General features: G+C 46.6%; 1 protein-coding gene across 3 annotated transcripts in view; it reads right to left on the bottom strand.

Annotated features, from left to right (window-relative positions):
* Positions 1-11,714: 11,714 nt before the first annotated feature.
* LOC127040042 (ceramide synthase 2-like) overlaps positions 11,715-14,855 on the bottom strand; it is a 126,783-nt gene continuing 123,642 nt past the window's right edge. For all 3 annotated transcript variants that reach the window (XM_050933797.1, XM_050933796.1, XM_050933798.1), the window contains one exon: positions 11,715-13,917. In XM_050933797.1, the coding sequence (XP_050789754.1) occupies positions 13,723-13,917 (195 nt within the window). In that variant the 3' untranslated portion in view covers positions 11,715-13,722. The remainder of the gene's footprint in view (positions 13,918-14,855) is intronic.

Consider the following 14,855-nt stretch of genomic DNA (forward strand, 5'->3'; position numbering starts at 1 on the left):
GCTTTACTTGTACTGTCCCCTCTTCTCACACGCCTAGCAGAGGTAGTGTATCTGAAGCTACAATGGTTATTCAAATCGACATAACTACTTTGTCTAGTTTTACAGTTTCACTCATTAAGTTATGTTAAAACTCTATGTAACATTGCCTATGGGGTGTCGTCATAAGTCATCGGTGTGGTGCTCTACTCTGTTCAATGTTAACAACAGTCAGCTGTGTGTGCGTGTTCCCTCTGTGTGCTGCTGTGGCTCCGCACAGATCGCTGACACAGCAGACCGGGAGAGAACCCCCAATGACCACAGACTCTGATAAGGTATGAAGGCACCCAGCTAGGTTTATTGTCAAACGAAGAACGGTAAGAGTTCCCCACAGACTCTACAGGACATACTATGAGTATGTGCCCCCTGACAATGGCCCAGCTCAGTGGCGGGACTCTCCACTGCCCCCTAGGCCAGACAAAGACATCCACTCCGGGCTGCATTCTTATACACAGGTACAAACAAGTTACACATCACTCCTGACATATCGAGGTACAATCCTCTGCATGTTGGGGTGCTGCCTCTCTCCCAGTACATGTTGGTTCGAACAAACATGTCTATCCATCATATTATCCTTTTGACCATGTCTTTTAGGATGGGTCAGCCTGTTCCTCATTATTTCTGTGGAATGTGTTCGTCCCAGACTGTTCTGGTGCCATCCTGGCTCATGTTTATCCTATTAGTGCTTGATACCCTTTAGCTATCCAATTGGCAGCCTTCTTCTTGCCAACTTCTGTGAGTAGGGCCTACCTCTGGCTCACAGCTTAACTTCGCTTTATGTTAGCAAAGTCTTGACCATTCCTCTGGTTCAGGCCTCATACCAGGCCTCTGATACCAAGGGTTTATCTTTCAGGGCCTCATCATTCCCCCACTTTTTGACTTTTTATGGGGAGGATGTTTACCCATCATCCCGGAAAAGCATAGTGCATGGAGTGAAGACAACTCAATGGGCTAAACACTGTTATGTGGTTACCTTATTTTACCATCCATACACTCATGCCCCATCTGTCCCTTAGTCTGCACATTACCTTGTATGACTGCTAGACAGATCTTATTATCCAATTATTTTTAGTCCCTTATGGAGGGCCTGGGAATGTTAAGCCTGGGACTTTGACTGAGGTGTGGGGTCTGTGCTTGTATACTGTTAACTTGAATGATATGAGCTGGCCTGCACCAGTCTGTGTTATTTCACACTGAGGGCTTTGTTAAGGTAAAACAGGTATCCAAAGTATATAGATACCTGAATATATGGACATATGTAAATTATGAATATATGTTATGGTTATTAATAAATGACTATATGTTGTATGACAGGGTTTATATACTGAGAAATATATGCCTCAACACCTTACTCCTTAAAATGATTATTTGGTTGTACCACATCAGTGTTGATTGCCATTTCCATCCTCTTCACTCGACGTTGTAGCTTAGCTTTCTTGGTTTGACGTGCCATGTAATAGCACATTCCCTTGAGAAAAACAACTGTAGGGGCCTGGATTCCCATTAGGATCACACTAAGGGTTCAGCCCACTGGATGTAAAGTCACATTCTCTGGAACTGCCCACCAGGGTGTTTCCACCTCTCTTTGTACATTTTCTATTTCATTCACATGCTGCTGGATCAATTGAATTATTGGTATTAGGGATTCTTTAGTTCTTGCTACCAATTCATGTATATCCAACTGTAAGTGTTTCACTGGGGAGGAACAATTCAATCAGTAAATCTTGTAAGCGTTCATGTGGAATGATCGTTTCAGTGACAGTGTTGCCTTTGCTTGTTGGTGAGAAGGCCTGGGCTCCTATTTGGATGGTGCTGGTAACAGGCATGCAGAACCCAGCATCACTTGTAGGGCAAATGTTGCCAGCTATGGAAAAATTATGATAACCCATAGCAGAGGACATGCCCTGAATTCGTACTAACTCATTAACCAGTTCTTTTTGTACCAGTCAAGCCCAGCCCTTTCTTGTGTCATTAATATCAATTGTGGTGTAGCACTCACACAGCCACCATCCATTATGTTTTGCACAACATACTTGATTAATTTCCAAGCCAGTTTCAGTTACTAGGCAGGTGGTGGGGTAATGCTGTACATATGTCTTGTTTACAAGCATCCCCACCCTATTTGCGTAATATACCTTGCAACCATCTAGAGACTGCAATCATGAGATATACGTTTTTGCCGTCCTCCTGGTCCAATCTTGGGACCCTATCAAATTTAGCAAATTGTAGAAAGATAGGCACAATATGATTTATGCCTTGTTGTTATGTTTGTTTTAAGATGGCTGTGGGATTTAATATCCGTGGCCAGTTCTGGAGTTGCAGCTGCAACAAACATTGCTGTACTATCTCAATTACCCTATTGCCATAGGCCGTGCAAGCAACTGCCAATGAAACATCATTCTTTTGTATCCTGTTGATGAGGGAGAGAATGGTATAAATCAGGTGGCTAAACCCTTGAGCAATTAAATGCATATTATCAATAGTGCTCATATGCTGGTCCCTAATAAACTGCTAATACCGCCTCCTGTTTTAACTGCTTTGCCTATTCCATTCACAAGGGTGTTCATTTTTAAATTAAGATTTTCAATATCTGCAGAGTTTCATATGGAAATGCCAAGGCTGTTCCTAATAAATCTCTCCTGTCTCTATGATATTGTAGGGTGATTTGAGAGCCCTTCCAAAATTGTAATTGCATCTCCACTTCCAAATTAAACCAATCCTAATAGCGTTTGGGGCACTGCCTTGGCTCACCAGTGTCATCAGATGTCACTGGTGTGGTGCTCTGCACTGTTCAATGATGATAACACTTGGCTGCGTGCATGTTCCCTCTGTGTGCTGCCCCGGCTCTGCGCAGATTGCTGGCACAGCAGACCCGGAGAGAACCCCCAATGACCACAGACTCTGATAAGGTACGAAGGCACCTTGTCAGGTTTATTGTCAAACGAAGCACAGTAATAGTTTCCCGTAGACTCTAAAGGACATATTACGAATATGTGCCTCCTGACAATGAACCAGCTCAGTCAGTGGCAGGACTTTCCACTGCCCCCTAGGCCAGACAAAGATGTCCACTCAGGGATGCATTCTTATACACAGGGACAAACATCACTCCTGACATATTGAGGTACAACCCCTCTGCGTGTTTGGGTGCGGCCTCTCTCTTAGGGCTGATCTACACTGGGTGTGGGGGGGGTTGTCGATGTAAGATACATCGACTTCAGCTACGCTATTCCCATAGCTGAAGTTGTGTATCTTATTTCAACTTACCTCCCGTCCTCACGGCGTGGGATCGATGGCTACAGCTCCCCCGTCAACTTCGCTTCTGCCTCTCACCCTGGTGGAGTTCCGAAGTCGACGGGAGTGCATTTGGGGATCGATACATCGCATCTAGACAAGACATGATAATCCATCCCGATAGATCGATCGCTACCCACCAATCCGCGGGTAGTCTGGATGTACCCTTAGTACATGTTGGTTCGAACAAACATGTCTATCCATCATATTATCATTTTGACCATGTCTTTTAGGATGGGTCGGCCTGTTCCTCATTATTTCTGTGGAATGTTTTCATCCCAGACTGTTCTGGTGCCATCCTGGCTCATGTTTATCCTATTAGTGCTTGATATCCTTTAGCTATCCAATTGGCAGCCTTCTTCTTGCCAACTTCTGTGAGCAGGGCCTGCCTCTGGCTCACAGCTTAACTTTGCTTTATGTTAGCAAAGTCTTGACTATTTCTCTGGTTCAGGCCTCAGGCCTCTGATACCAAGGGTTTATCTTTCAGGACCTCATCTCACTATGCTGGGCTCTTTGCACCTTGATTTTCTGCACTTTCCTCCTCATTTGGCAAAGTTCTAGTTTTGAAAAATACAATGGTCTTTAGTAGTTCCCAACAGTCCAAGCAAACAGTAATTGTAAATGCACACCAAGCTCCACAGCATTCACACTTCCATGAGAAACACCGAGTCAGATTTATAAGTGGACAACAAGCACAAGCACAATGGTTACAGTACTCAAAGCCTCACACCCAGAGAATGCTTCAGCAGAGAATCCTGCTGTGTGCTTTCAAAGCCTCCCTCAGCCTGACAGCTCCATGGTGGGTTCTGGTAATAGCCCTTGTGTCTGGCTGTTCAATGCTCCACCTTCATCCTGGAGCAGCTTTCCCCCACCTTGCTTCACGGATATTCTGCAGGACACAACAGGCAGCTAGAACCATTGGGATATTTTTCTCACAGAGCTTCAGTCTAGTGAGTAGAAACCACCAGCTTCCGTTCAATCTACCGAAAGCACATTCAACTCTTGCTCTGCACCTGCTGAGCTGGTAGTTGACTCTTTTCTCGGAACTGTTGAGGTGGCTGGTGTACACCTTCATGAGTGAGGGCAGCAAGGGCTAGGCTGGATCCCCTATTTCCATATCATGAATGGAAACCTGCCAGTACAGAATGTCCCTGCTCGCAACTTTCTGAGCAGTACTGTGTTTTTAGTGATGCAAGCACACCTTCCCTGACCCATCCACACTGATATTGGTGGTGTCCGTGGTGATCCCCATTGCTTACATAACCATAGCAAAGTACCCTTTGTGTTGAGGTACTCTGTGGCAAAGGGCGATGATGCTACAACAGGGATGTGTTTGCCATCCAATGCCCCACCCCAGCTCAGGAACCCAACTGCTGCAAATCCATCCACAATGTCCTGCATACTGCTGAGTCACACTCCTGCGGCGCGCAATACTCTTAATGGAACTGCACACTTGTGTGACAACGGCCCCCTACTGTGGATTTTCCAACTCCAAAATTATTTCCTGCTGACTGGTAGCAATCCAGTGTTGCAAGCATCCAGAGTGCGATTGCCTCTCGCTTCTTCAGTGTCAGCATCGCTCTCAACAGGGGCGGCTCTATATTTTTTGCTGCCCTAAGCATGGCGCTCAGGCAGATTTGGCGGTGTTTCTGTGGGTGATCTGCCGGTCTCGTGCCTTCGGCATACCAGCAGCTGAATTTCCGCCAGATCTGCATGACTGGCAGATCTCCCGCAGAAACACCGCCGAAGGCTGCCACCTTCATGGCGACTGGCACGCCGCACTCCCCCCCTCCACCCCGGCTTGCTGCCCCAGGCACGCGCTTACTGCACTGGTGCCAGGAGCCACCCCGGCTCTCCTTCTGGTGTCCCTGTGATGGAGGGTTGGGGAGAGCTCAGTGCGCAGATCCAGGAACATGGACTTTCACATCTGAAAATTCTGCAGCTGCTGCTTGTCATCTCAAACCAGCATTACAAGGTGATCCCACCACTCAGTGCCCATTTCTCAGGTCCAGAAGCAGCGCTCCACCCTCTGCAGCTGCTCTGTGAATGCCCCCAACAGGCTTGAACTGTTTTTCACTATTTCCCTCAGTAAACCATCCTCCAAGAAATATTCATGTCCCTGGTTTTTGTAGGACTGCCTGATCCTCTTATATTTGCAACAGTCAGAAGAGCAATGCAGTGCTCTGTGGGCTCCAGAGATGGTAGAGACCAAAATGTGCCAGGTGGGCTTGTGAGATTTTGTGAGATTTTTTTTTTAAAAAAAGGGGAGGCCACAAAATGACATTAAGGGATGAAGAAAGTTGCAAGCTGGGAACTTGACCTCTAGCTCCCAGGTCGGCCATAAAAATATTGGCATATTGTAGGGCCATGTGGGTGCCCATAACAGTGCCACTGATCTGGAGATGTATATTGTCATCAAATTTGAAATAGTTGTGTGTGAGGACAAAGGCACAGAGCTCGGCAACCAGTTGTGCTGTGGCATCATCAGGGACATTGTTTCTGACAGCTTGTATTCCATCTGTGTGTGGGATGTTTGTGTAGAGAGCCTCTACATCCATGGTGGCTAGGATGGTGTTTTCTGGAAGGTCACCAATGCATTGTAGTTTCCTCAGGAAATCAGTGGTGTCACGGAGATAACTGGGAGTGCTGGTGGTATAGGGTCTGAGTAGAGAGTCCACATATCCAGACAGTCCTTCAGTGAGAGTGCCAATGCCTGAGATGATGGAGCATCCAGGATTTCCGGGTTTGTGGATCTTGGGTAGTAGATAGAATAACCATGGTTGGGGCTCTAAGGGAATGTTGATTTGTTCCGGTGTTAATGTAGGGAGTGTCCTCAGTAGATAGTGCAGTTTCTTAGTGTATTCCTCTGTGGGATCTGAGGGAAGTGCCCTGTAGAATTTGGTATTGGATGCTCCTAAACGTCTGTTAGTCTATAAGGTGCCACAGGATTCTTTGCTGCTTTTACAGATCCAGACTAACACGGCTACCCCTCTGATACCTGACCTGATTCTGTGGATCCTGCCGACTACGTCACTGTAACCATGCCTCAGTGAGTCACAACTGAGAATGCCAAACTCAGGACAAACCACTGAGAAACGAGGGAAAGAACCCAAAACTGGTGGTTATTCTTCCATAAGATGTATGAAACCAGCAACAAAAGTAAACTTCTGTTTCACCACACTGGCTAACAAGAAGTCATAAAAGCAGTTTTCTTGGGCATTCCAGTCCTTGTATCACCACTGAAAATGCTGGATTTAAAGTTGAATGGTTCTTTACAATCAGTCTCATCAATTTCTTCTTCTGATCCCAAAGGACCAGCCACACACTCAGGTCAATAGACAAATAGGAGGACTGGGCCAAAAGAAACCTGATGAGGTTCAACAAGGACAAGAGCAGAGTCCTGCACTTAGGATGGAAGAATCCCATTCACTGTTACAGGCTGGGGACCGACTGGCTAAGCAGCAGTTCTGCGAAAAAGGACCTGGGGATTACAGTGGACGAGAAGCTGGATATGAGTCAGCAGTGTGTCCTTGTTGCCAAGAAGGCTAATGGCATATTGGGCTGTATTAGTAGGAACATTGCCAGCAGATCGTGGGAAGTGATCATTTCCCCTCTATTCAGCAGTGGTGAGGCACATTTGGAGTATTGTGTCCAGTTTTGGGGCCCCCACTACAGAAGGGATGTGGACAAATTGGAGACAGTCCAGCAGAGGGTAACAAAAATGATTAGAGGGCTGGAGCATGATTTATGCAGAGAGGCTGAGGGAACTGAGATTGTTTAGTCTGCAGAAGAGAAGAATGAGGGGGGATTTGATAGTTGCTTTCAAGTACCTGAAACAGGGTTCCAAAGAGGATGGATCTAGACTGGTCTCAGTGGTGGCAGATGACAGAACAAGGAGTAATGGTTTCAAGTTGCAGTGGGGGAAGTTTAGGTTGGATATTAGGGAAAAGTTTTTCACTAGGAGGGTGGTGAAGCAGTGGAATTACCTAGGAAAGTGGTGGAATCTCCATCCTTAGAGGATTTTAAGGCCTGGCTTGACAATGCCTTGGCTGGGATGATTTAGTTGGGGTTGGTCCTGATTTGAGCAAGGGGTTGGACTGGATGTCCTCCTGAGTTCCCTTCCATCCCTCTTATTCGATAATTCTGTGATACTCTGCTGTGGAGCTCTCTGGGACTCTTTCTTCACCTTTGCATGGGCAGCATTGAGAGGTTGCACTGGGTAGTGCTCACTGGTTCCTGTTCTGCCCTCAGAGCAGTGGGTGCTTTCTGGGGCGCATTGCGCAGTGTCCCCTCCTGGCATCTTTTTCTTGGACCTGCTACCTCCCACCACTGCATTTTTGGATTTGTTGCCCAGTATTTAGCCAGTATGATTCCCAGCATGGTCTCTTTCAGGGGCCCTCCTTGCTGACTGAGGTTAAAGAGACTCACCCTGTGAACAACACAGACTACAGTTCATCTTTTATAAAATGAATTTCATGATGATATACAAATTATTCACAAATGCAGAATAGCTTATTAAATAATTTGTATTATAAAATCACAAGCTTACACGTTTTTTAAACTCTGATGATTTAATGTGGGGGAGTTGGCCAAAGCGAGACAATGAAATGATTTGGTTGGACTCAGTGCAGTGGTGTTACACAAGAAGTGGATCCTAACTTGAATCAAACAAGTCGGTGGGTAACTGTCCCTTTGTAGGGCCGTAACTAGGACAGGGGGAGTGGGGCAGCCTCCCAGATTGCAGAGCTGCGGCGGGCGCAAAAATGGGGCGGCATGCAGGATCAGGCCCAGCAGCATTCATCTGGAGCCCAGGATCGTGGGGACTGTGACCCCGGCCGGAGTAGACTCCCGGGCACTAGGAACTTAGCAGGGCAGCAAGGGGGCAAGGTTCTGAGTGTGGCTTGGCTCCTACTGAGCATGCTCAGTAACAGCTACTGAATTGTATGTGGAGGGGTTAGGCAGGAGCTGGGGTTCAGCCCAGGGGAGAGGTGCTGCTAGAGGGTGCAGGGAGGAGTTACCCTGCTTGGAGGAGCCATCTGCCCTGTTTGCAAAAACGGGGTGGTGGGGGAAGAGGGACTTCTAAGCAGAGCAGGAATTGTTCAGACAAGAATATTGCAGATGCCCTGGGCTGCTGGTGATTTACAGCTGGGGCAAGGCACAGCAAAAACAAAGAAAGAAAACGCTGCACAAATGAAACAGGACTCTTCAGTCAGCACTTGGGAGGGTAAAACAGACCCTGCTGTCTCCTTCAGCTGCGTGTTCCTGTGACTGGGACCGGCCCTCACTTGTTGCTGCTCTAACCTGATTCAACTCTTATTACAGAGAACAGAATACGAAGATGACGCTCCATTACCTGGCCAGCGAGGTGCACTCACACATCCGGAAACACACCCTGGCTTTTCTTTCTAAAAGGCCTTGCTCTCATTTTGGGTAGGGACAATTTTCAGTTGTGTCCAGACAGCTAAAAATCCAGGCCCTTGACTGCAGCCCCGTGAAGAGCCCAATGGGGTGAGCTATGCGCTGGCAAAGAAGCAAGGCCACTGAGACCTGTGCGTGTAACTTTCTGAGCTGTGACTCAGCCAGTCTGTTCCCGACCCCCTTCTCCACGAGCCGGGGCCATCAACTTGGTGATATGTCCATCTAGCCATTGTAACTGTGGCATCGGCATTGTCACACACTGAAGCCTAACATACTCCCATTTCACAATCAACACAGTCAGATACTTTCTTCTGTCTCCACACTTAGGTGTGAGGGGGCATCCTGCCTCTTATCAGCTGTTACAACATAGCTTCCCCCACTGAATGATGCTATCCTTACACAAACAAGCCCTGCTGCTATAATCCGCCCCTTTAAAGGGGCATAGTCACAATTTGCTTGACAGGAATCAGCAGGAGAAATGATCGGTTAGAAGGCAACCATAATATTGTACCAGGAAGCAAACAACAATCAATACTCTTCTTTGAAAAATAAAATCACAATGCAAAAGGTACAAAGGAATCTTACAACCCCCTCTCCTCCTCCCACATGGCTGTGTCCCTCATATACAGACCAGAGAAAGGGTGGCTTTTGCTTATACAGAGTCAGATGCTCTGGTAGTAATTCAATTGCTGGATAATCCACCTGCCCAGTAAATTCATTCTTCGTTTACTTGTAGTCTCTGATGTGTCATTGAGAGAGATGGCTGTCTAGTCTAGCCAGAGTCTCACTGCGGGGTGATGGAAAACCACTAGTATCACTTTTTTTGTAAACAGGAATGCAGTGTTACATCTTTCTGAATATGTTTCATGCTATTAAGTCATTGCAGTATCCATATTTATGCTATAATTATTTTCAGTCCATAATGTTTTCAGTACCTATCAATGAGTTTACTTAAAGGCTATATAGGAGGATACTATAAGGATGTTAAAGAATTGTGTGAAAATAAATGCGGCACATAAAAGAATTATACACTAGCTTTTATTGTCTATGTACTGTACCGATATGAAAAAGTAAATACATCATCACTCTATAATATCCTAACTCAAATCACCTAACCCCTCCCCCCCAGTAATGGACACAAATCTGCTTATTCACCCAGGATGCTAAATTTCTACTTACAGCTCTGTTTCTTTGGGGACAACTGGCCTGGTAATTCTGCAAGCATTCTGTGGGTAAGGGGCTGAACACTTCAAAGGGGCAAGGGATTGGGTGCACGTATAATTAGCCTACACAGCAAAGGGAGGGCTGACGTAACCACCGAAACAATCTCCTCTGGGCTAACAGACTGGAGGTGTCAGAGGCCCAGCAAAATGCAAATAAGTCTCCCTCTTGCTGGAGGCTGGAGATAACAAGGGGACACAGTCCTGGGCACCCCAAGAACCATCACACTTAGGCCTGGGCTAAACTTAAAAATTAGTTTGACCTAGCTATGTCACTTGTGGTTGAGGAAAATTTTGAAGCCTGAGCTCTGTAGTTAGGTTAACCTAAAGCCCAGTGTGCATGGAAGAATTCTTCCATCAACCTAGCTACCGCCTCTAGAAGCACTAGATGAGCTACCCCTGTCGCGGTAGGAAGCATCTTTACTACAGCAGCAGCACCCTAGCTGTGTGTCAGGACCCCTGCCAAGGGCAGTTGGGACCAGGTGTCAGGGCAGGATTAAAGCTGAGGCTGAGTAACAGAAGAGTTCCTAGCAAGTTCCAGGCTAGGATTAATACCAAGGATCAGGTTTCAGGGTCCAGGTCAGGTGAGGTCCAAGCCAGGAGTTCAAGAGCAGGGAACATGAATGGTCATGACAGTTACAAACAAGCCACACTGTTGCCTAGAATCCCTCTTTGCCCCTCCCTCCCCGGTCCTTTAAATTGCTGCAGGAGCCCTGGGTGGCATGGAAGGGCTGGCTGGGGGAGACTGACCCCCCAGCCCTCCCCTTCGGCCCCACCTCTTCTGGGGGTCTGGAGCCGGGCCCCCGTACCCATAAGAGTTTTATGTTACTTTTACTCCTGGTAAGAATACACATAAACTGGGAACATGGAGAAGAGAGAGAAGCAGAGGCAAGAAAGCAAGAAAGCCACCTGATTGCCTGTGAGCTGAGTGTGACCCTGGGAAAAGCTACAGAGCGAGAGGTTTGGGTCTGCTGGCTAAAGAGACTTCGAGCTGTAAGAAAGAAACTGCTCTGTTTGTTCCTGGTTCCTCCTGCATTCGGAGAACAGCACTTTGCACGTTCCTTGTAAATAAACAAGATGGCATCAAAGAAAATACCAGACTCCACCCATTTCTGCTTCCACCGGGAGCATGCACAGGGCCCTAAACTTTGATTAATGCTTGGGTCGAAAGGGGCAACAAGATTGTTTTTATTTTTGTATTATTTCTTGAAATGTTAGTAGCAGTGATGCATAATAGGCACTACCACTGGCACGTTATAACAGGACATAACAGTTGGAATAGTAATTTTTACTTATGTAACTGATTATGTATTTTATTTACTTATTTTAAAAATCAGTAAGGCCAGCAGCTGCTCCAGTAACACCAATAAATAATAAAATAATAATAATCCTTAGTGCTGATTGAAACATCTGATATTTTAGACCCAAGGGTCTCCTGTTTGTGTTGTCATGATCCAGTTCGACACATTGTAACTCTTTCACTGCCCCAGGCAGGAACTACTGTCTTCTAGAAATGTTCCCCGCATGCATGATTAGTCACCACAGCTACTGACATACAAGTAATATAAAAATGACTTCCCCAGCTGCTGTGTAATGTACCCCTAGAGGGCAGACACAGCCACCCATTGCTCCCCTGAAGGTTTAACCATTCTGTGGCTCCTTCCCTTGCCCCAGAAAACCCCTGTCAGGGACAGAGAACACAGCCTGCCTCCACCCCTCCCTACTTTGGACACACAGTGGGAGAGGAAGTGATCTGATCATTACAACTTTTATTTTTAAAAATAAATCTCCAAATGAAACCTCTGCTAATCTGCGTGGAGGTGACAATGCCACCTCCTGCTTTCGCTGAACAGATGGCAACGAGCTTAGACAACCGAACCTTGCAAAAGTTATTAATAGAGAACTTTTACAATCAGCAATGCAAAGTGGACTTGAAATGCAACCTTCCCTCCTAAACCCATCACTTGTCACTCGCAGACGCATAGGAAGATTTCGCACTGTAGTTAGCAGACAGACAACTGTTTACAGTACATTTAATTTGAACTTTGAGCTTAATCCCAACATTCAGGGACAATTATCTCCAGTAGCACTAATGAATTCAAATCGTGTTATCAGCATCCGGGCTTCATTGGTTCCCAACAGTGTTATGCTGTCCCTCTAATGCCCCCATGTTAGACAAAGTTTTTCCTTCTGGAACCACACAGTAATTTTTTAATCTGAAGAAAACAAACCAACCCCAAACAAATGGACTCAGATCACTGCCATCTCTCCAGCCAACCCCTTCCAGTGAGCTGAGTGTGTTTCTGAGAACCATCCCAAGCCTGCCCCAACATGCTCTTTTACATCCCCATCCCAGAAAGCACATAAGCACATACTTAAAACGAAACATAAATTCAGGACCTTACTCTGTCCAATTTCACTTTTCAATTCAGCACCTGGTCCAGGGGGATATTGCCCTGGATCTCCTAGTACTGAAGCTGGGAGCACAGCAGTTCATGCCACCATTAGACCAAGCTCCATGCTTTTGTGGCTTTGTATTTCAAATACACATTGACATGATGGAGATTCAATTTGTGCAGAGCTCTTTTGAAATGATTTGATTGTATCCAGACTCTAAGAATATACAGCACATGATGTGCAAAGAGGCTCATGTGAAGTATAAAATAAACAGAAATCAGAGCTGCGTCATGACTTCATGGACTAATGCTTCAATCTTGTATATTACTGAGGAGTTTAAGCAGAGTTCTGAACTACAGCTCTTGATTAAAATATCATGCCATGAGGTTCAGCAGTTTCTCTCTGGATCCCCTTTCCCTGGAGGGAGAAAGCAGGGCAGCAATTCCTTGCTTCTCAAAAGCCAACTCTGCAGAGATCCCCCTGCACCATTCATAGGGAGGTGAAATCACAAACACTTTTGGTGCAGCATTGTTACCTAGACTGTCCAGTCTCCTGCCCCCTTTCCCTTTTAACACAGTGTTCGCTAGAGAAACTGGTTTAAAGGATAAATATTGGCAGTTGGTGAACAGCGGCACAAATTGTCCGACTCTTGTGATCTAGGCAGAAACTACCCAGGACCTAACCCAAGCACTGAGCTCCCCTTTCCATCATCTAACAACCTTTTCTGATGGCTGAGCACAGCAGAGAACCTAACCCAGACCATGAGAAGGACTGAGGTCCACCACATCAACAACAAACTGATTGTGTTGGACATTCCCACATTTCTCCAGCAGTTAATCACTTTGTGTATGGAGGAAATCTCCCTGACTTTCACTGATGCTCAGCTTGGTGGAGCATACTATCTGCCCAAACGGGCACATATAATATAAAGACACTGGAATTTATCTGCTAGCCTTAATCACTAATAGCCACATGCCCGGATTTTCACTAAAGTGCTGGACAGAGCTAGCAGACTCCTGCCAAATGCTGCTAGGCAGATGACACTGTAAGTTACAATTGCTAAACATTAATCAGCTGCTTAGAGTATTGTTCAAGATAGTTAACCACACCTACAGTATTGCTAAAGCCAAGCCAGTTTGATCCCTTCAAGGCTACAACCTGTGCAAAGCTCCTCTTGGCAAAAAGAGCAGAAGCATCCTTTACATATTAAGTGACAACACACAATTCTGTTATCAGAAGCACGAATTCAGCTATGAAATTAAAATGGCTTCCCTTCTGGTCTACACAATGAGTAAGACAATTCCTAAGGACGTTAGGCTGTGTTCGGTATAGCTGGATCAGTCAACAGGCCTGGCCCAGGTTATCTGTCTTTGGCATGGCTATTGCTGAGATGGGCGCTGCTGTTTAGCTGCTGGACCCCGCTATTCCGGATGCAATTGTTGTTTGTGATGTTGCTAAAATGCATGGTCCCATTTTTCTCTTTCTCCTTCATTTGTTCTCTCTCCTCTTCAGCCATGTCACTTTCTTCTGTGTCACTTCTCAAGTCCCTTTCCACCTGCAGGAGAGAGGCAATACACAGAGTGAAGGCTGCAGAAGAAGCATTAGTATCTGAGTCACTGGATGGGTTCCTGCAGGGGGAGAGGAGTGGAGCAGAGGGATAGGAGGAGGAATGTAGGCAGGTACTGAAACTCAGAGGCTGCCGGGAGGCAGCCAGCTCCAGGTTGGGAAAGAGGGTTCTGGCGGTTCCTACCTGCTCCTGGGCCTGTTCCAGCCCCCTGGGTCTTGCTCCCTGCTCCCTGGCCTGATCCAAGGCCCTATGGCAGCTGCTCCAGCTCACCCTCCCCCGGGGGTGAGAATTTACCTGGGGGTGCAGCTAACCCAATATTTCCATTGTGGAGATGCGAGCCTCCTGCCCCCCAAATTCTGCTGCCCTGGATTCCAGCTGCCATTTCTGTCTGTGGGCTTTAGCAAATCCTTTCCCATGTGTCTTCCTGGGGTGCCCTTAGGCGCATCCTCTTGAAATGGGCTCTGATTGTCCTTCCCTCTGTCTCATTCAAGGGGTGACCCAGGGACCATCCCGGTAGATGGCAGGAATTGCTGTATGGTCATGAAGCAGCCTGAAGCCAAAGCATTTGTCTACACTATGCGGTTTTTTGCAACACGGCTGTTCCTCTCCTGACAACAAAAAATTTTCACCTACCATGAGTGGCAGCAGCTTTGTCGGCGAGAGAGCGGTTCTGTTGACAAAGTGCTGTTCACACTGGTGCTTTTCGTTGGTGAAATTTTTGTTGTTCGGAGGGGATGTTTTTTAACACTCCTGAACGACAAAAGTTTCGCTGACAAAGTACCCATGTAGACAAAGTCCAAGTTCCTGGGTGGGGGAGGATTTACCTTCCAAACACTCACAGCTGGGCTACACTCCCCGAGAGAGCTGAAGGCATGCTGACTTGTGCTGACCTGTGGTTTTGCTTGGGTTGCCTTGCTGTGAGTGAC

Source organism: Gopherus flavomarginatus, chromosome 24 (assembly GCF_025201925.1).
Source record: "Gopherus flavomarginatus isolate rGopFla2 chromosome 24, rGopFla2.mat.asm, whole genome shotgun sequence".
In the NCBI taxonomy this organism is placed as follows: Eukaryota; Metazoa; Chordata; order Testudines; family Testudinidae; genus Gopherus; species Gopherus flavomarginatus.